Below are 19,968 nucleotides of genomic sequence, written 5' to 3'. Positions count from 1 at the left end.
CCACCAACTTGATGGATATTGCTGGAGGGCCCAGGAGCGGGATTTCAATCTGAAGGACTGGGGAGGCTTCTATAGGAAAATTCATTCCCCCAAGTACGTTCTCTGATGTGAAAGAGGAATGAGATTATGGTGTAATCTCCTTCTCCAAACTCTTCTAAGGGTTCTCCCCTGTGGCGGTTATTTGGTGAGAAGTGAGAGAGAACTTCTGACTGAAACGTCTTCAACAGGAGAGGCAAGATTATGGTTTATCCCATATGAATTCTTTCATGAGAAATCAGGCTGGCAGTAGCATAGACAATTCTATACTCCAAGCACTGCTTTCCCCGTGGATTTCAACGGAGGCTTGTGTTCACACTGAAGGTTATTCCACACTTGAAGCATTTATATGGCTCCTCCCCTGAGGTTTTCTTTTAATGTCAAAATGAAGCTCTTTCCACACTCTGCACATTCGTATCGTTTCTCTCCTGTGTTGTTGTTGTTGTTGTTGTTGTTGTTGTTGTTGTTATTATTATTATTATTATTATTATTATTATTATTATTTACCCACCTCTCCCTCTGGATTGAGGCGGGGCACGACACAAATGCAAACACCACAAAACACATATAATTGATCAAAACGTTTCAAAACAATACATCATTAAAAGCAGCACGTTATAAAAAGGCATCTTAAAATTCAACTGGGCAGGCCTGCCGGAAGAGATCAGTCTTTCTAGCTTTCTTAAATGCAAAGTGAGGTGTGATTTATGACTGAAGCGCTTTCCACACCCTGCACAGCTATATGGTTTACCCCTTGTGTGAATTCTATGATGAGAATTGAGGTGTGCGCTTTGACTGAAGCTCTTTCCACACTCTGCACATTCATAATGTTTTTCCTGTGTGAATTCTTTGATGACGAGTGAGTTGTCTCTTCTCACCAAAGCACTTTCCACACTTTGCACATTCATATGGTTTCTCCCCTGTGTGAATTCTTTGATGAGAAGTGAGTTGCATCTTCTGACTGAAGCGCTTTCCACAGTCTGCACATTGATATGGTTTCTCCCCTGTGTGAATTCTTTGATGGGAAGTAAGGCTTGAACTCTGACTGAAGCTCTTTCCACACTCTGCACATTCATATGGTTTCTCCCTTGTGTGAATTCTTTGATGAGAAGTGAGGTTTGACCACTGATTGAAGCGCTTTCCACACTCTGCACATTCATATGGCTTCTCCCCTGTGTGAATTCTTTGATGACAAGTGAGGTGTGTGCTCTGACTGAAGCACTTTCCACACTCTGCACAGCTATATGGCTTCTCCCCTGTGTGAATCCTTCGATGAGAATTGAGTTGTGAGTTATGACTGAAGCACTTTCCACACTCTGCACAGCTGTATGGTTTCTCCCCTGTGTGAATCCTTTGATGAGAATTGAGTTGTACCTTATCACTGAAGCGATTTCCACACTTTGCACATTCATATGGTTTCTCCCCTGTGTGAATTTTTTGATGAGAAGTGAGTTGTGACTTCCGACTGAAGCACTTTCCACATTCTGCACATTCATATGGCTTCTCCCCTATGTGAATTCTTTGATGACAAGTGAGGTGTGTGCTCTGACTGAAGCACTTTCCACACTCTGCACATTCATATGGCTTCTCCCCTGTGTGAATTCTTTGATGACAAGTGAGGTGTGTGCTCTGACTGAAGCACTTTCCACACTCTGCACAGCTATATGGTTTCTCCCCTGTGTGAATCCTTCGATGAGAATTGAGTTGTGAGTTATGACTGAAGAGCTTTCCACACTCTGCACAGCTATATGGTTTCTCCCCTGTGTGAATCCTGTGATGAGAATTGAGTTGTACCTTATCACTGAAGTGCTTTCCACACTCTGCACATTCATATGGTTTCTCCCCTGTGTGAATTCTATGATGAGAAGTGAGGTTTGTGCTTCGACTGAAGTGCTTTCCACACTCTACACATTCATATGGTTTCTCCCCTGTGTGAATTCTTTGATGACGAGTGAGTTGTGTCTTAGCACTGAAGCGATTTCCACACTCTGCACATTCATATGGTTTCTCCCCTGTGTGAATTCTATGATGAGAAGTGAGGTGTGTGCTCTGACTGAAGCGCTTTCCACACTCTATACATTCATATGGTTTCTCTCCTGTGTGAATTCTTTTATGAGAAGTAAGGTTTGGGCTCCGACTGAAGTGCTTTCCACACTCTATACATTCATATGGTTTCTCCCCTGTGTGAATTCTTTGATGACGAGTGAGTTGTGTCTTAGCACTGAAGCGATTTCCACACTCTGCACATTCATATGGTTTCTCCCCTGTGTGAATACTTTGATGATAAGTGAGGCTAGGCTTCTGACTGAAGCTCTTTCCACAGTCTGCACATTCATATGGTTTCTCCCCTGTGAGAATTCTCTGCTGAGAAGTCAGGTGTGTGTTTCTAGTGAAGCTCTTTCCACACTCCAAGCGTTTTAATGAGTTGTCATCTGTGTGAGTTTTACACTGGCTTTGAAGGCTTGATTGAGAATCAAAGCTTGTCTTAAGCACAGAATACTGATTTATTTCCATTCGTTCACCTACGTTTTCCAGTACTGGGGTTTCACTGTACTTATGGCCATGAGAAGCAGAAGATTTATTCCTCATCTTGTACTTTGCTCCTGTATTTATTCTCTCCTCGTCCATCAGATCTGAGCTGGCAGCGCCCAAACAAGATCTTGGGGTTGTGGTGGACAGCTCGATGAAAAGGTCCACCCAGTGTGCAGCCGCTGTAACGAAGGAAAACTCCATGTTAGGCATGATAAGAAAAGAAATTGAGAATAAAACAGCCAGTATCATACTGCCCTTATACAAATCTATGGTGTGACCACACTTAGAATACAAGTGCAGGAAAGGGCATCTAAAATTATTAAGAGGCTGGTGCCTACGAGGGAAGGTTACATCAAATGGGATTGTTTAGCTTGGAAAAAAGGAGGCTAAGGGGAGATCTGATAGAGGTGTAGAGAACGTGGAGAGGGAGACACTTCCCCCCTCTCTCAAAATGCTAGAACCCAGGGTCATCCCATGAGGTGTTTCCTTCTCTTAAGATACACTCATATAGTTGTGTACCTTCAGAGAGGACAGGACAAAGTAAAGGCAGTTCCACTATAATCAGAAAGGAAAAAACAAAACAGAAATATACAATATGGACAGAAAGGAGTCCCTAGATGTGGTGACCTGCAAAGGGTGTGCAATGTTCGTGTTTCTGCCTGAGCTCAACATGGCGTATACCTGCAACAAGTGCAAGCTGGTGGCACTTTTGGAAGAAAAAGTGAGGGGACTTGAGCAGCGAGTGTCCACCCTCCAAGGAATAAGAGAAGTCGAGGAGTTCTTAGACCGAACGGTGGAACTGCAACAGCAACAAGAAGCACATGAGATTGAAGAGCAACAGCCAGCTGAAGCAGAAGTGGAGTATGCTGAGGGGAGGAAAGCCAATGAAGAGGAAACTCCCTGGAAAAGAGTGACAGTTAGGAGAGAAGGAATTAGAGGGCGTTCTGCACCGGTGGGGCCATTGGAGTTAAGCAACTGCTTTCAGCTTCTGGAGAATGAGACTGAAGGACAGTTTGCAGAGGAAGAAGTACAGGAGACACGGTACAACAGTGATCAAGAGGCAGAAGGTCGGTGGACCAAGAACAAGAGAAGAGCAGTCGTTGTGGGCGACTCCCTGCTGCGTGGGACTGAAACTCAAGTATGTCGTGAAGACCCATGGACTCGCCAGGTGTGCTGTCTCCCTGGAGCACAGATTAGAGATGTGACTGAAGGGTTACCGAAGCTCATAAAGCCCACGGACACATACCCCTTTCTTCTCATCCATGTGGGAACAAATGATGTCGCCAAGCAGAGCTACGAAGAAATCATTTCAGACTTTGAAGTTCTGGGAAGGAAACTGAAGAACTTTGGGGCCCAGGTAGTTTTCTCATCTATCCTCCAGGTTCTTGGAAGAGGATTAGAAAGGGGGGGGGAAATACTCCGGATGAACGACTGGCTACGAAGGTGGTGCCGACGTGAGAATTTTGGATTCTGGGACCACGGGCTACGCTACTTGGAACATGGACGGCTGGCAAGGGATGGGTTGCACCTCACAAGGGCTGGAAAGAATGAGTTCGGCCACAGCATGAAGAACTTGATCAGGAGGGCTTTAAACTGAATCTTGCAGGGGCGGGAGACGTAAATTTCGAGGCAACAATGGATGAAGGCCAATGCACCACAGTACAGGGAACAGCTCCAACAGTGTCCCAAAATAGTGTCCGCAACAAGGTAGGAACAAAGCCAGACTATAAAACACATGGTCTTCGATGTCTATATACTAATGCCCAGAGCATGGGAAACAAACAGAATGAACTTGAACTCTTATTACATGAAGGCAAATATGACTTGATAGGTATAACTGAAACTTGGTGGGATGACTCCCATGACTGGAATATAGCAATTGAAGGATATAACTTGTTCAAAAAGAACAGAAGAAATAGAAAGGGAGGCGGAGTTGCACTATATGTTAAAAATACCAATCCCTGCACAGAAATAAAAGGTGGATCAGACTGTCAGGTTTTCGTGTTAACCTTAACAGTAATTATTGGCAGATTATTGGCAGAGACTTGCAAACTCAGAACACCTGTTGGTGATTGAGTGAAGGGAGTAAAAGGCTCACTCTTTCACAGGAGTGGTGTGGGGGTGCGGCGTAGGCTGCTGCCGCTGCCAGAGGAGGGAGTATGCTGTTTGATGTGAAGGGAACATTTGTCAAGGAGAACCGTAAAGCTGTTATGCTTACTGTGATTTAGGGTAAGACAATTACTTTGTTATTAGTTGATGCTACCAGCCTGGTCATTTTGTTTTGGAAGACTTCTCTGAATAAAAGCATTGAGGATTCAACGCTCACGCTTTCGTTTATTTGCGAACTGCTAGGAGGAATTTGTACCAACACTACTAATTCCCCCAACACAAACTGGGAGCCCCATCGAGAGCATCTGGATTAAAATAAATGGAGCAAGGAATAAAAAGAACATGATAATCGGAGTCTACTACCGACCACCCAATCAAGGAGAAGACGAGGACGGAACTTTTGAGATACAAATTGCCAGTGTTTCAAGGAAGTGTGATGTAGTAGTGATGGGGGACTTCAATTACCCTGATATCTCTTGGGAGACCAATATTGCCAAAAGCGGCCCTTCCAAGAAATTCCTGACATGTGTGGGTGATCACTTTCTCCTACAGAAAGTGGAGGAAGGAACTAGAGGATCGGCAATCCTTGACTTGTTATTGACCAATAGGGATGACTTAGTGGATAAAGTGGCAGTTACGGGAACTCTGGGGGAAAGTGACCATGTCATACTTGAATTCTTGATTATAAGGAGACAAAAGCGGAGTGTAGCCATACATGTACTCTGGAATTTAGGAAAGCTGATTTTAATAAACTCAGGACTATGATAAGTAAGGTCCCGTGGCAAGGGAGCCTAAAAAGAAAAGGAGTGCAGGATGGGTGGGAGTATTTAAAAAAGGAAATTTTAAAGGCACAGTTACAAACAATTCCAACAAGGAGAAAAGATAGAAGACAACAGAGGAAACCAATGTGGCTCCACAAAAAGCTTATTGATGAACTGAAAACAAAAAGGGATACATATAGGAAGTGGAAGGAAGGCCAGGCTACAAAAGAAGAGTACAGGCAAGTGGCGCAGAAGTGCCGAAATGGCGTCAGGAAGGCTAAAGCTGTGAATGAGCTGAGATTAGCGAGGGATGCTAAAAGCAATAAAAAGGCTTTCTTCAGATACGTGAATAGTAAAAGGCAGAGGAAAGAAATGGTGGTTCAACTGCTTAATGAGGATGGCAAATTGATAACAGACGACAAAGAAAAGGCTGAAGTGCTCAATTCCTACTTTGCCTCAGTCTTCTCCCAAAAGCAGGTCTATGACCCCCCCTGGAGAAAGTGAAGCAGAAGTTGAGGGGGCAGGATTGCAGTTTGCGATTGATAAACTAATGGTCAAAGAACACCTAATTTCCTTGAATGAGTTCAAATCTCCAGGGCCTGATGAACTGCATCCTAGAGTAATGAAGGAGCTAGCAGAAGAACTCTCAGAACCTTTGTCTATTATCTTTGCAAAATCATGGGTGATGGGTGAGGTGCCGGATGACTGGAGGAGGGCTAACGTTGTCCCTATCTTCAAAAAGGGCAAAAAGGAGGCACCTGGGAACTACAGACCAGTCAGTCTGACATCCATCCCTGGGAAAATTCTGGAGCAGATTATAAAGAAGTCAATCTCTAAACACTTTGAAATCAATGCAGTGATTACTAGAAGCCAACATGGATTTGTCAGGAACAAACCCTGTCAGACTAATTTGATCTCATTTTTTTGATAGGATAACCTCACTTATGGACTGTGGGAATTCTGTGAACGTAATATATCTTGACTTCAGCAAAGCTTTTGACAAAGTGCCCCTTGATATTCTGATTTAAGTGCAGGGAACGCTTATCAGATTTGCAGATGACATAAAATTTGGTGCTATAGCTAATACTCTGGAACACAGAAACAAACTTCAAAGTGATCTTGATAGGCTGGAGTGCTGGGCTGAAAACAACAGAATGAAATTTAATAGGGATAAATGCCAAGTTCTACATCTAGGAAATAGAAACCAAATGTGCAGTTGCAAGATGGGGAATACTTGGCTCAGCAATACTACAAACGAGAAGGATCTTGGAATTGTTGTAGATCACAAGCTGAATAGGAGCCAACAGTGCGATATGGCTGCAAGAAAGGCAAATGCTATTTTGGGCTGCATTAATAGAAGTATAGTTTCCAAATCACATGAGGTACTGGTTCCTCTCTCTTCGGCCCTGGTTAGGCCTCATCTAGAGTATTGTGTCCAGTTCTGGGCTCCACAATTCAAGATAGACGCAGACAAGCTGGAGCGTGTTCAGAAGAGGGCAACCAGGATGATCAGGGGTCTGGAAACAAAGCCCTATGAAGAGAGACTGAAAGAACTGGGCCTGTTTAGCCTGGAGAAGAGAAGATGGAGGGGAAACAAGAGAGCACTCTTCAAATACTTAAAAGGTTGTCACACAGGGGAGGGCCAGGATCTCTTCTCGATCCTCCCAGAGTGCAGGACATGGAATAATGGGCTCAAGTGACAGGAAGCCAGATTCCAGCTTGACATCAGGAAAAACTTCCTGAGTGTTAGAGCAGTACGACAATGGAACCAGTTACATAGGGAGGTTGTGGGCTCTCCCACACTAGAGGCCTTCAAGAGGCAGCTGGACAACCATCTGTCAGGGATGCTTTAGGGTGGATTCCTGCATTGAGCAGGGGGTTGGACTGGATGGCCTTGTAGGCCCCTTCCAACTCTACTATTCTATGATCCTATGACCCTCGGTCTGATCCAGCATGGCACTTCTGAAGCCCTGCAGTCTGGAGTCTTTTCTGTCTAAACACACATAGGATTGCACTCTCAGTCAATAAAAATGGATACATCTTGTTAGATTGGAAGATGGGGCTTTGGCATGAAGAATATGCAGGATATGCTAAAATTAGTTTGTTGCAAAGAATATATTATTACCTACCAGAGAAAGACAGAGCCTTACCCAGAGAGGTCACGGTCCCACAGATGTCTTCCGTGACTTCGCGATGCAGAGCTCTCTGGTCCGGATCCAGCAGCGCCCACTCGTCCTCCGTGAAAGACACAGCCACCTCCTCAAAGCTCACCAGACCCTGGAAGGGAAACGTTTCATCCTCAGAGAGAGCATGAAGATTACAGACAAGCGAAATCCAGAACAGCAGGTGAGCGGAATGTGATGATTCTCAGCCGCTCTACAGGCTCCGTTCTAAACACCCCCGAAAAGATGGGGGGGAACCACATGAAACCTTCCTGAGGGCCACTCAAAGCCATTCAACACAGCCGCTTTGACAGAAGCAAAGAGGAAAGCGACGTGTTCTGTCCCAGGGAGGTGCGCAGAGCCCAGAGACCCCCAGGCCGCCCCTCGCCCTTCTCCCCCTACCTCATGGGGTCCCACGGCCTCCGTTCCCCCTTCGCCATCAGAAAGAGATGATGGGGTACTGACTGCCGGCATCATGACTTCACCTGTGGGAGACAAAGATGGCAGGAAGCCCAGAGCGTCCGGTTGCCTTCAAACGATGCACGTCCAAGAAGGGAGAACGGCATTACAAACTCCGCTGTTTACGCTCATGTTGTTTCATTTCACTTGTGAGAAAACACACGTCTCTCCCCATTTAGGTTCTTACCCAGAAACCACAAGACAGGTTTCCACGTAGAATGTCTTCACGTGCTGAAAAGTAACATCTTTTCTGAACTGTAAGAAAGGTGCGATTTAAATGTCTCTCCCCGAACCACCCCTCAACATGCCTCCTTGATCCTCACCCTGCACAGGGGGTCCACCGTCAGCCTCCTCAACGATCCTTCTTCGCTCCGAACTGGGTCTGCATGGAGCCTTCTCTGCCTCAGAGAAATCAGTGCTCAATTCTGCAAACAGGCCCTGCTCCTGAAACAGCAATGAGGGTCCAGGACATGAAATGGGGAGAAGGATTAGAGAAGGCACAATACTGGAGGCAAAAACCTTGGACTGTTATGAGTCCGTTTTAGTACACCCTCCCTCACGTGCTTTTTCCTTTCCAACTACCAGGCTAAAAGTCTCTCACCTGCTCCTCTTCCTGCTTCTTGTCCTCTGCCTGGCTGAGGAGGAAACCTTCTGCCAGGTCAACCGCCTGGGAACTGGTCTCCGCTCCACATTCTCTCACCCAGCTCCCGATCTCCGAGGGCAGGACGGCCAGGAACTGCTCTAGGATCACCAGATCCAGCATCTGGTTCTTTGTGTGCCTCTCTGGTTTCAGCCACTGGCGGCCCAGATCGTGGAGTCGGCTGCAAACCTCTCGGGGGCCCTCAGCCTCCTGGTAGGGGAATTGCCGGAAATGCCGGCTCTGTACATCAGGGCAGGGCGTCTCTTCTTCCAGGATTCCCTGCACTGTTCCTTCCCAGAATTCCCCACTGCTTCCAGTCATGGTAGTACCAGGCCCCCTTCTTGCTTTCGGGCCAGCTGAGACTTCTTCGTCCATCTCAGAACTGTTCTCCCAGAAGCCTCCGACGGGGCCGGAGGAACCCTCCTTCGTCCGGCACTTCCTGCCCCAAGGCCCAACGTGCCGTAAGTGGAGATGCCACCAAGTCCTGCAAAGCCAAGACACGGTTCTGAGAGTTAAAGGATGACACTGCCAGGCTCGGGAGATGCCTTTTCCAGGGATGACTCCAGCTAGCCACCAGATCATCATCTCCCAGAAGGAAAGGCGGGTGAACACCAGGACCCAAAGAGACGCCGGAGCCTGAGGGAGGGTGCCACGACACAGGCCCTGAACACCAGACCTCCCGTCTGCCACCACTTCTTATGGGGCGACACAGGCTCTGAACACCAGACCCGGCCGAGGCTACTCCCTGCTCAAGCCAAGCACCACCGCTTGATATGCCTGAGGCAAGGGATAAAGCCCACCTTCCTCCAAACTATGTGGAGAAAGGGGTTTAAAATGGAGAAGGATTTAATATATATAATTAATAGCAACAACAATATATATACACATACAAACCTCTTGTCAAATCAAACGAAGCATAAAAACCACATTTTTATTAGTCCACCTTTTGGCTCCCATTTTAAAAGTCCAGGAGCATCACAATGTCCACAACAAAGTCTCACTTTACTGGGGAACTGGACGATTCCTGGCGAGACAGTCCGTCCGCGATGATGTTCTCCCGACCTGCCACCGGTCGGATCTCCGCGTTGAAGCTCCGGATCCGCCACGACCACTGCTGCAAAAGTTGGTTGTGGCCTTCCATGGGTTGCAGCCACAACAGCGCTCGACGATATGCTCGCATGATGAACTGCTGTCCCTCCACGCATGCCCCGACTCTGTCCACAGCCCAAACGATGGCAAGACACTTCTCTTGGACAGCAGAACAGTCCCTCTCTCTGTGTGTCAATTCTCTGCTGGAACAGGCCACGAGATGTTTCACATCGTCCGCTGTCTGCCACAGTTCTGCTCTATCTCTGACCTCTGAAGCGTCTGAGGCCAGAATAAACTTTTCTTTGACTGCTTCTAACATTCCTCCATTCACTCCATCAGCAGACGATGTAATAGGGGAATGGGCTCCAGTCTTATTTTGAATAATGTAAGGTCTCTCCCAAACAGCCTCGAACTGATTATTCTTTTTGGGAAAGAAGACCCTGACGTTAACTCTTATTCCAAAGTTCCGGTCTCCAGTCCCCTCATCACACCAAGTTTTCTGCCTGGTTTGGGCTCCAGCCAAACCTGTGTGTGCCAGCTCTATAACTTCTTTCTTGTCATTAAATTTTTCAACTAGCCCATTTGTTTGGGGGTGGAAAGCAGTGGATGTTATATGTTTGACACCTCCACACCTCCACGGCTGGACATCAGGAAAAACTTCCTGACTGTTAGAGCAGTGCGACAATGGAATCAGCTACCTAGGGAGGTTGTGGGCTCTCCCACACTAGAGGCATTCAAGAGGCAGCTGGACAACCATCTGTCAGGGATGCTTTAGGGTGGATTCCTGCATTGAGCAGGGGGTTGGACTCGATGGCCTTGTAGGCCCCTTCCAACTCTGCTATTCTATGATTCTATGATTCTATGATTCCACAAACATCTCATTTCATTAGAGAACAAAACTTATTATTATTATTATTTATTTATATAGCACCATCAATGTACATGGTGCTGTACAGGGTAAAACAGTAAATAGCAAGGCCCTGCCACATAGGCTTACAATCTAATAAAATCATAGTAAAACAATAAGGAGGGGAAGAGGATGCAAACAGGCACAGGGTAGGGTAAGCAGGCACAGGGTAGGGTAAAACTAACAGTAGAAAGTCCGCACAACATCAAGTTTTAAAAGCTTTAGAACTTTGATCACTCCAAATTTTATGGAGGAAACCCCAGCAACAAAAGATTTTTAATAGGGCTTTTGCTACTGACAAGGCATCAACATTTTGAAGGGCTTCAGCATTCGGGAACCTTGTGGCAAAGTCTATACTGGTTAATTGAAACATTTTTATTGTCTGTGTAGGTCTAGGGAAGGGTCCTACCAGGTCCAGTCTTATTTTCAAAAAGGGTTGGTTGGTAAGTGGTAGGGGATTTAGGGGAGCCTTGACCCTGTCCCCACTTTTCCCCGCCCTCTGGCAACTCTCACAGGACTTGCAAAACTCTGTGCCTTCTCTAAAAATATTTGGCAAGTAATAATTAGTCATCAACCTTTTCTGGGTTTTATCTATCTCCATGTGGCCTGCCAAAAAGGAGTCGTGAGCTAATTTCAGCAGCTGGTCCCTATATGGTATTGGTACCATAAGCTGCTTTTCACCCCCCCAACTTCCTTGTTTTTTCTTGGGCAACCACTTTTGGTATAGGAGTCTCCGATCCCAGAAAACCTGCTCTTTCTGAGTGTCACCAAAAGAGGTTTCTTGTGCCTCAGCTTTGTATCTTAAAACCTCCAAGCTGGGATCATTTCCTGTGTTTAAAGCAAACGTGGTATCAGTTTTTGCAACGATGTTTCTTGGCACAGCAGTTCCTTCAGCTGGGTTGCTAGGCAACTGCAGAGGCATGCCTTCAGCCTCTCCAGATTCGCTACAATTGTCTGACAAGCCTTCCACTGCTGCTTGTGAACGTGTAATAATAAACACTTTTCTACCTTCTAACCCCATGATATCAGTACCTAGGATTAGAGGTTCCTCCTGACAGGAATTAACACCTAAAATACATTTCCCTGTGACTCCCCTCCATGTAACCTCCATCTCGGCTACAGGAATTTCAATTATGGGCCCTGTCACAGGTTCGATGTTAATTTTTCTGTGAGGAATAATCTCCTCACTCATCACCAGATCTGCTCTAAACAGAGATAAACAAGCTCCAGTATCTAGAATAGTTTTATGCTTTTTTCCATTTATTAAAACATTTTCCCACACTAATGTGTAACACTGGGAACTTTGGGGATGTTCAGCATCTTTATTTATATCCACTCTCCTTACTGAGGTACTTTTCTCTTCCCTCAGCCTGGGACAGTGTGGTCTAATATGCCCCACCATCCCACAATGATGGCATGTGAGGTCTGTATTTCCAAACATAGGTTTGGTGGTGTTTCCCGCCTTTTCTGTTGGCAACTGATTTTTATTTACCTCAGCTTCCTTTTTACCCCCATTAGGTTTATACCCTGGTTTAATATTATTTTCTTTAGTAGACTTGCTGGTCATATGATAGTTTAAGGAAAATTGATCAGCCAGGGAAGCTGCATCTTGATAAGTTTTTGGGTCTCTATCTCTCACCAGCAATCTTATCTCTTGAGGGATTTGAAAAATTAATTGATCTTTAATCATCAGATCAACTAAATCTTGTTTGGTTTTCACCTCAGCACAGGTGATCCATTTCTCAAAATGATCTGCTAACTTGTGCCTCAACTCCACAAAAGATTTGGATGACACAGCATTAAGGCTTCTAAATTTCTTCCGGAAATACTCAGGCCCATAGCAAAATCTTTTATAAACCGCTGTTTTAAATGAGGCAAAATCTAAAGCTTCCCCCACAGGAAAACTGTTATAAATTTCAACCAGGTCTCCCTTGATCAAGTTAGGGATAAACTTCATATAATCTTGTGGCTTTACTTCCCACATCATGGCTGCCTTTTCAAAGGTATTGAAGAAAATTTGGGGATCTTGCCCCTCAACATAAGGGGTAAAGTCTTTAGGAGATAATTTGGGAGGTTTAGCCCCTTCCTCAATTCTCCTCTGATCCTCCCGCTCAAATTTTCTCTTTTCCAAAGCAAGTCGTTCTAGCTCTAGCTCTCGATCTTTTTCTCTTAATCTTATTTCTGCCTCACGATCTTTTTCCCTCAGCCTTTCTTGCTGTTCCAACTCAGCTCTCTTCAACTCCCCTTGTTGTTCTAACTCAGCTCTCTTCAACTCTCTATCAGCCTCTTGTTGTTTTATCTTCTCCATTTCTAGCTGAATGTATTGAGGAGACATTTCTACAGGCACTTGCCTCAGAGGATTTAGCTCAGTTTCACCTGCAGCATGAACTCTGTAATATTCTATAAGAGCCCATTTCATTTCATCAACTGACTTTCCTTCAGTTGGCAAATTTAAACGTTTACATCTGTCTGACAGAGCATCTTTCTTCAACCCTAAGATCTCCATCGTTATTAGACAGAGACTTAACCTTAATAAATAAAATGGTACTGGGAGTTTTCAATTGAGGTCAGGAGTGGTAAACTTGATATTTTATAATATGTATCTCACCACAGACAAAAATATCCTGTCAGAGAATTGTATCAGCGCAACCTCTGACTTAGGTAATATGTAACTTTCACAGCTAAGGACCTCAGAGGTGCTTTACAGTAACCACCCTCTGTCCTGTACACAAATAAAATCCTTTTTGACTTCTGTCACTATAAATGAACAGAGTCTACTTCGGATCCCACATCTGCCACCATTTGTTATGGCATGACACAGGCCCTGAACACCAGACCTCCCGTCTGCCACCACTTCTTATGGGGTGACACAGGCTCTGAACACCAGACCCGGCCGAGGCTACTCCCTGCTCAAGCCAAGCACCACTGCTTGATATGCCTGAGGCAAGGGATAAAGCCCACCTTCCTCCAAACTATGTGGAGAAAGGGGTTTAAAATGGAGAAGGATTTTAATATATATAATAATGGGCTGTGAGTTATATCTGCTGAGGTGAATGATTGTCAGAGTGGGTGCTGAATGTGTAAACGTAAGATGATAAACGCCAAACAGACACGTGGGATTTTTGTGGTAGTTTTAAAACAAAACAATCAAAATTTATTTTTAAAAGTTCATAAGCTTTGTTTCAAATAACAACATTTAAAACCCTTTTTGAAACCTTCCATACAATCCTGTCACTCATTCACATTCGCGCTTTCCTTTTTCTCACACAATCACTCTTGAACTTTCTTTATTCTCAGTATTGATTAATATACTTCCACTACGTGCACAGCACACTCTAAAGACACCACGCACTACACTGACCCTCAAATTTCCCAGAACTTAAGTACCATAAATACAGAGAGCACTACAGACTCTAAGAGTCCCTAACAAGTCTCCCTGGAAAGAACTCTCCAGCCCCTCCGTCCTGCCCTTATATATCACTCCTCCCCCTCCCAAGACATTCTAACTCCGCCCACTCAGGCCAACATTCTACAAACCACAGACTTACACACTGCAGACATACATTTGGAATTGACTTGTGTGGTGTAACGCCACACCACCCAGTGGGCTTCCATGGCTAGGTGGGGACTAGAACCCGGATCTCCCAACTCTCAGTCCAAAGTGACCAGATTTAGAAGAGGGCAGGGCACCGGCAGCTTTAACTGCTGTGAGAAAGAGGACATTTTCCCAGATTCCCCATATATACGAATGACACCTGCTGAAATTCCCTTTTCAATACAACTGTTATTTTATTTATTTATTTATTTATTACATTTCTATACCGCCCAACAGCCGGAGCTCTCTGGGCAGTTCACAAAAATTACAGTAAAGATACAGGAGCCCTGACCTCCTTTTCATAGGGTCACCCTAACTACTACTACTTGTTGTTGTTTATTCGTTCAGTCGCTTCCGACTCTTCGTGACTTCATGGACCAGCCCACGCCAGAGCTTTCTGTTGGCCGTCACCACCCCTAGCTCCCCCAAGGTCAAGTCCATCACCTCCAGAATATCATCCATCCATCTTGCCCTTGGTCGGCCCCTCTTCCTTTTGCCTTCCACTTTCCCTAGCATCAGCCTCTTCTCCAGGGTATCCTGTCTTCTCATTATGTGGCCAAAGTACTTCAGTTTTGCCTTTAATACCATTCCCTCAAGTGAGCAGTCTGGCTTTATTTCCTGGAGTATGGACTGGTTTGATCTTCTTGCCGTCCAAGGCACTCTCGGAATTTTCCTCCAACACCACAGTCCAAAAGCATCTATCTTCCTTCGCTCAGCTTTCCTTATGGTCCAGCTCTCGCAGCCATAGGTTACTACGGGGAATACCATTGCTTTAACTATGCGGACCTTTGTTGTCAGTGTGGTGTCTCTGCTCTTAACTATTTTATCAAGATTTGTCATTGCTCTCCTCCCAAGAAGTAAACGTCTTCTGATTTCCTGGCTGCAGTCAGCGTCTGCAGTAGATGTAAATCCTAGTGAGTTAAACGGAATTTAACTCCATTAATTTAATTTAATGGACGCTACTTGAAAAAGGCCTCTGTATTCTAACGGGGCATTAAAAATCAAACGAAGGAAATTTTGGAAAAAAGAAAAGCCATCCCACCAGCTGGAAGGCGGGAGGAAGAAGACCCCACCGCTGGATTAATGGCCGAGGGTTTCCTGACTTCAGAGCTCATGAGCACATGTCCTGGCCAGCCTTTGTTAGCAAGGAGATTGAGATTCAGAGAGGGGTTGTTTCCTTTTGTGCTTTAAACCACCCTCCTTCCCTCAATCCTTCACCAATCTTCCAGGGTCTGTAAAACCAACATTTCTTTCTGGTACGTGCAAATTTCAGCAGGATTGATGAGGCATTTTTGATTTCATGAACGCCCCCAATAACTGCTTTGTAATGGTGGATTGCAGTATCTCCTCCCCACCCTGAGCTGCACGGACCCTGCAGCGTCCCTGTAAAGGCGAAAGACCCTCAATTCCGGTCACAAGAAAGAGCTGTGGTGCTGGAAGGGCCCCAGAGCAGATCCAAGCCTCACCTGGGGCCGCGCCCTGGTCCCACCTTTGGCCCTCTGTGGCTTCCAAGCAACCCCCAAACCTTGTGTGCCAAAGAAACCCCTCGAATCCGTTGGCTGTGCTTTGTTGGGGTCCCCACCCCGCCCCCCAGTTCCTTCTTCCCCACCTACTTTTCACGAGGCCAACGTTGTCTTTCCTTTCCACGGCTTTCTCAATGCTTCAGGTCCTCGGGAAAGAATCTGCCCCCCCAACGCTCATCCCCAAACAGCCTCCGCTGCATCTTTCCCAACATTTTGAATGCTTAAAGCCCATCTCCCCCCCCCCCCCCAAGATCCAAAGGGGCCTCCTGGCTTGGCAGAGAGCAGCAGAGGAAGAAGCCCCCCCCCCCCGGAAAATGCCTGTGCATAGACTATGATGTGGGGCAGCCTTCTCCAGCCTGGGGCCTTCCCACCGCCCTGGTGGATGGGGATGATGGGAGCTGCAGTCCAAGCAACGGGGGGGGGCACTAGCATGGGAACGCAGTGGTAGGGGTCCGCTGCACTAGCCCCCTTTGGGGACGGGGCCTGCCCTCCCTCTCCCCAGCCCCCAAGCCTTGCTAACGGGCTAACAAGCCCCCCAACCGTTCCTCCTTAACGCCCCCTCCCCACCTTTTCTTCTCACGACCCCCCCTTCCTTTTCTCTCTCCATGGGCAGCCTCCCCCCACCGCTCCTCCCCGGGAGGGGGGTCATCACCCCCTTGGCTTTCCCAGCCCCTCCCCCCTGCACCCCTGGGACTCCGCGACCCACCCACCCCCACATGCCCAGGTGAGGCTGGAGGCGACTCACCTGATCCCCGAAGGGAGGCCTCCTGGGGGGCGCCGAAGAGAAGAGACTCCACGGGGGGGGGGGCGGGGGGGCGGAGTCAGCACAGGAAGGGATTTCGGGGGTGGGAGGGGCCGTGGGAATCGAGTTCAGCCCTTTTAACCCTTCGAAAGCCGAGCAGGCGTCCGGTCAGGAGCGTCTCTCTGCCGAGGCAGGAAGGGCTCAAGGCAACGCGGTTTGCAGCGGGGTTTTTTGGTCATCCCACATGTGGGAAACGCCTGCTGCGAATCACATGTGGGGCTGGGTGGGGAGCCGATTGCGAGGGCCTGGACCACGTGGGCACAGGCATTGGATGGCGAGGGGGGGGGCGGTTACAGGAAATGTTCCACCTGCACAAATGCCCTGTCTGACCCCCCCCCCTCTCCTGCCCAAGCCAAACACATGATTTCTCTTCCACGACTGGACAGATGATCACCAACACTAAAAGCCCTTTAAACTTAAAGAGAGATCGACGGGGCCGTAGGGATACCCAGGAAGGACGACCGACCCAGAGACGTACACCACTGGGGGTCACCCACGGCCCCCAGTTGAAACCACTGCAACGGATCACCAGTGGACTCCAACCCATCTTCAGCCCAGGCGCTTCTCTCTCACAAGCCTTGGGAGGCAGAGCGGTCCTGGCCTACAGACCACCTCCCAACCTGAAACGGATGCTAACCAGCAATAGTACGCAGACAGAGGGCCCAGACCATGCAATAGACCCTAGCGCCAACTCTGCCCCCACATCATAGAATCTTAGAATAGTAGAGTTGGAAGGGGCCTACAAGGCCATCGAATCCAACCCGCTGCTCAATGCAGGAATTCACCCTAAAGCATCCCTGACAGATGACTGTCCAGCTGCCTCTTGAAGGCCTCTAGTGTGGGAGAGCCCACCACCTCCCTAGGTCACTGGTTCCATTGTCGTACTGCTCTAACACTCAGGAAGCTTTTCCTGATGTCCAGCCGCAATCTGGCTTACTGTAACTTGAGCCCGTTATTCCGTGTCCTGCACTCTGGGAGGACCGAGAAGATATCCTGGGCCTCTTCTGTGTGACAGGGAAAGGAAAGGAACCTCTCGTGCAAGCACTGACTCATTACTGACTCTTGGAGGGATGCCAGCAAGTGTCATTTGTATGCATGCAGCACCTGGTGAAGTTGTGTCTTTTTCTGGTCACTCATAGAATCATCAAATAGCAGAGTTCGAAGGGGTCTACAAGGCCATCAAGTCCAACCCCTTGCTCAATGCAGGAATCCACCCTAAAGCACATCTATTCAGGCAACACTGTCACAGGACCCAACAACGCCAGTCACACCATCAAGGGCTCTTTCACCTGCATCCTCCAATGTGGCATATGCCATCATTTGCCATTAATGCCCCTCTGCAGTCTGTATACGAGAACCAGGACACAAATGGACACAAATCAGACATAAGACAAAGCAGAAGCCTGTGGGTGAACACCTCAACCTTCCTGGGCATACCAGTGCTGATTTGAAAACCACACATTACAAGTACACCGCAGAGGAAGAATTCAATGAGAAACTGCTGAACTGGAAATTATCAAGAAATCGGACATTATTCAACATGGTTTGAACAAAGATGACGGCTGTCTATCCCACTACATGATTTAACAACTCCTATTTGGATACATTGGCCCGGTTCAGACAACACTAGATGGACCCTTGGTCTGATCCAGCATCAGGGCACTTCTGATGTTCTTAATGCTAACCACATCCAGACAACCCTTTTGAGGTTAAGTAATGTGGTTAACAGGGCAGATGGTTAGGTAAAACATCAGTCAGACGACACAGTTAACCATGGCTAAGCATTCAGTTGACCATTTTGTGGTTAAGAAGCATGGTTTAGCATGTTCATAGAATCATAGAATAGAGTTGGAAGGGGCCTACAAGGCCATCGAGTCCAACCCCCTGCTCCATTGAGGAATCCACCCTACAGCATCCCTGACAGATGGTTGTCCAGCTGCCTCTTGAAGGCCTCGAGTGTGGGAGAGCCCACAACCTCCCAAGGTCACTGGTTCCATTGTTGTACTGCTCTAACAGTCAGGAAGTTTTTCCTGATGTCCAGCCGGAATCTGGCTTCCTTTATCTTGAGCCTGTTATTCCGTGTCCTGCACTCTGGGAGGATCAAGAAGAGATCCTGGCCCTCCTCTGTGTGACAAGCTTTCAACTTGGCAGTATAGTAGCATTCAAGAAAGCTATCAAGACTGATCTCTTCCGGCAGGCATATCCAGTGGAATTTTAGGATGTTTTAACAATGTGTTATGTTTTAATTCAGTTTTATGTATTTTATATTTACTGTTGACTAAATTTACTGTTTACCCTTGACTAAAATGGAGAGGTGGGTAAGAAATATTTTTTTATTATTATAAATGGCTTCTAGCCCTGATGGTTGTGTGCTACCTCCAGTATCCAAGGCAGTAAGCCTGTGTGCACCAGTTGCTGGGGAACATGGGTGGGAGAGTGCACTTGTACCATGCCCTGCTTTGTTGGTCTCTTTGACAGCTGGTTGGCCACTGTGTGAACAGAGGGGTGGTCTAGATGGACCCTTGGTCTGATCCAGCATCTGGGCCCTTCTTATATCCTTAACCTTAATGGCAGCCAGTGTGGTGCCATTCTTGTGGGTACTGTAGCTTCCATCACTGCCCATGCTCTAAAAAACCCATGTTTGGTGGAGTTTGCTGTACATACTTCTCTATGCCTTCGACAACGGCGTCAGCAAAGGATAGTGTGTCTCCTCTGAATGAATGCTTGGAGGTGGTAATGGGCTGGATGAGGAAAAGCAAACTGAAGCTGAATCCAGACAAAACAGAGGTGCTTGCTGTCAAGGGCTCTGACCTAGGTTTGGAGGTGTGGCAACCACTTCTGGATGGGGCTACACTCCCCCTGAAAGACCGTGTTCGCAGCTTGGGGGTGCTTCTGGATCCCTCACTGCCACAAGATGTAGTGATGGCCACCAATTTGGATGGCTTTAAAAGGGGGTTAGAGAAATTCCTGGAGGAGAAAAAGGCTATCCATGGCTACTAGCCCTGATGGTTGTGTGCCATCTCCAGTATCCGAGGCAATAAGCCTTTGTGCACCAGTTGCTGGGGAACATGGGTGGGAAGGTGCTGTTGCACCATGTCCTGCTTGTTCATCCCTGGCCGATGGCTGGTTGGCCGCTGTGTGAACAGAGTGCTGGACTAGATGGACCCTGGGTCTGATCCAGCATCAGGGTATTTCTTATGTTCTCATTACCTATTGGAGACATAAATCGCTTGCCAGTCCTCTAAAATCCTGTAGCTGCAGTTCTCTATGCTATGAGCTTTGATATTTTGCTATCTACCCTGAGCCCACTGATTCCATCAGCCCCCCAAGAGCAACGACACAGACAAGGGGTG

The 19,968-nt window shown here is 47.0% G+C and overlaps 1 protein-coding gene across 1 annotated transcript; it reads right to left on the bottom strand.

Annotated features, from left to right (window-relative positions):
• Nucleotides 1-793: 793 nt before the first annotated feature.
• Nucleotides 794-16,599, bottom strand: LOC134396305 (zinc finger protein 420-like). Its single transcript, XM_063122749.1, has 6 exons — nucleotides 16,559-16,599; nucleotides 8,661-9,183; nucleotides 8,383-8,503; nucleotides 8,003-8,085; nucleotides 7,589-7,715; nucleotides 794-2,747 (listed from the first exon to the last, which is right to left on the bottom strand). The coding sequence occupies exons 2-6, from the start codon at nucleotides 9,072-9,074 to the stop codon at nucleotides 859-861; spliced, it is 2,634 nt and encodes an 877-aa protein (XP_062978819.1). The 5' UTR covers nucleotides 9,075-9,183; nucleotides 16,559-16,599; the 3' UTR covers nucleotides 794-858.
• Nucleotides 16,600-19,968: the final 3,369 nt, after the last annotated feature.

The sequence above is a fragment of the Elgaria multicarinata genome, chromosome 3 (assembly GCF_023053635.1).
Source record: "Elgaria multicarinata webbii isolate HBS135686 ecotype San Diego chromosome 3, rElgMul1.1.pri, whole genome shotgun sequence".
NCBI lineage: Eukaryota > Metazoa > Chordata > Lepidosauria > Squamata > Anguidae > Elgaria > Elgaria multicarinata.
This window is presented reverse-complemented; position numbering and strand designations above follow the sequence as displayed.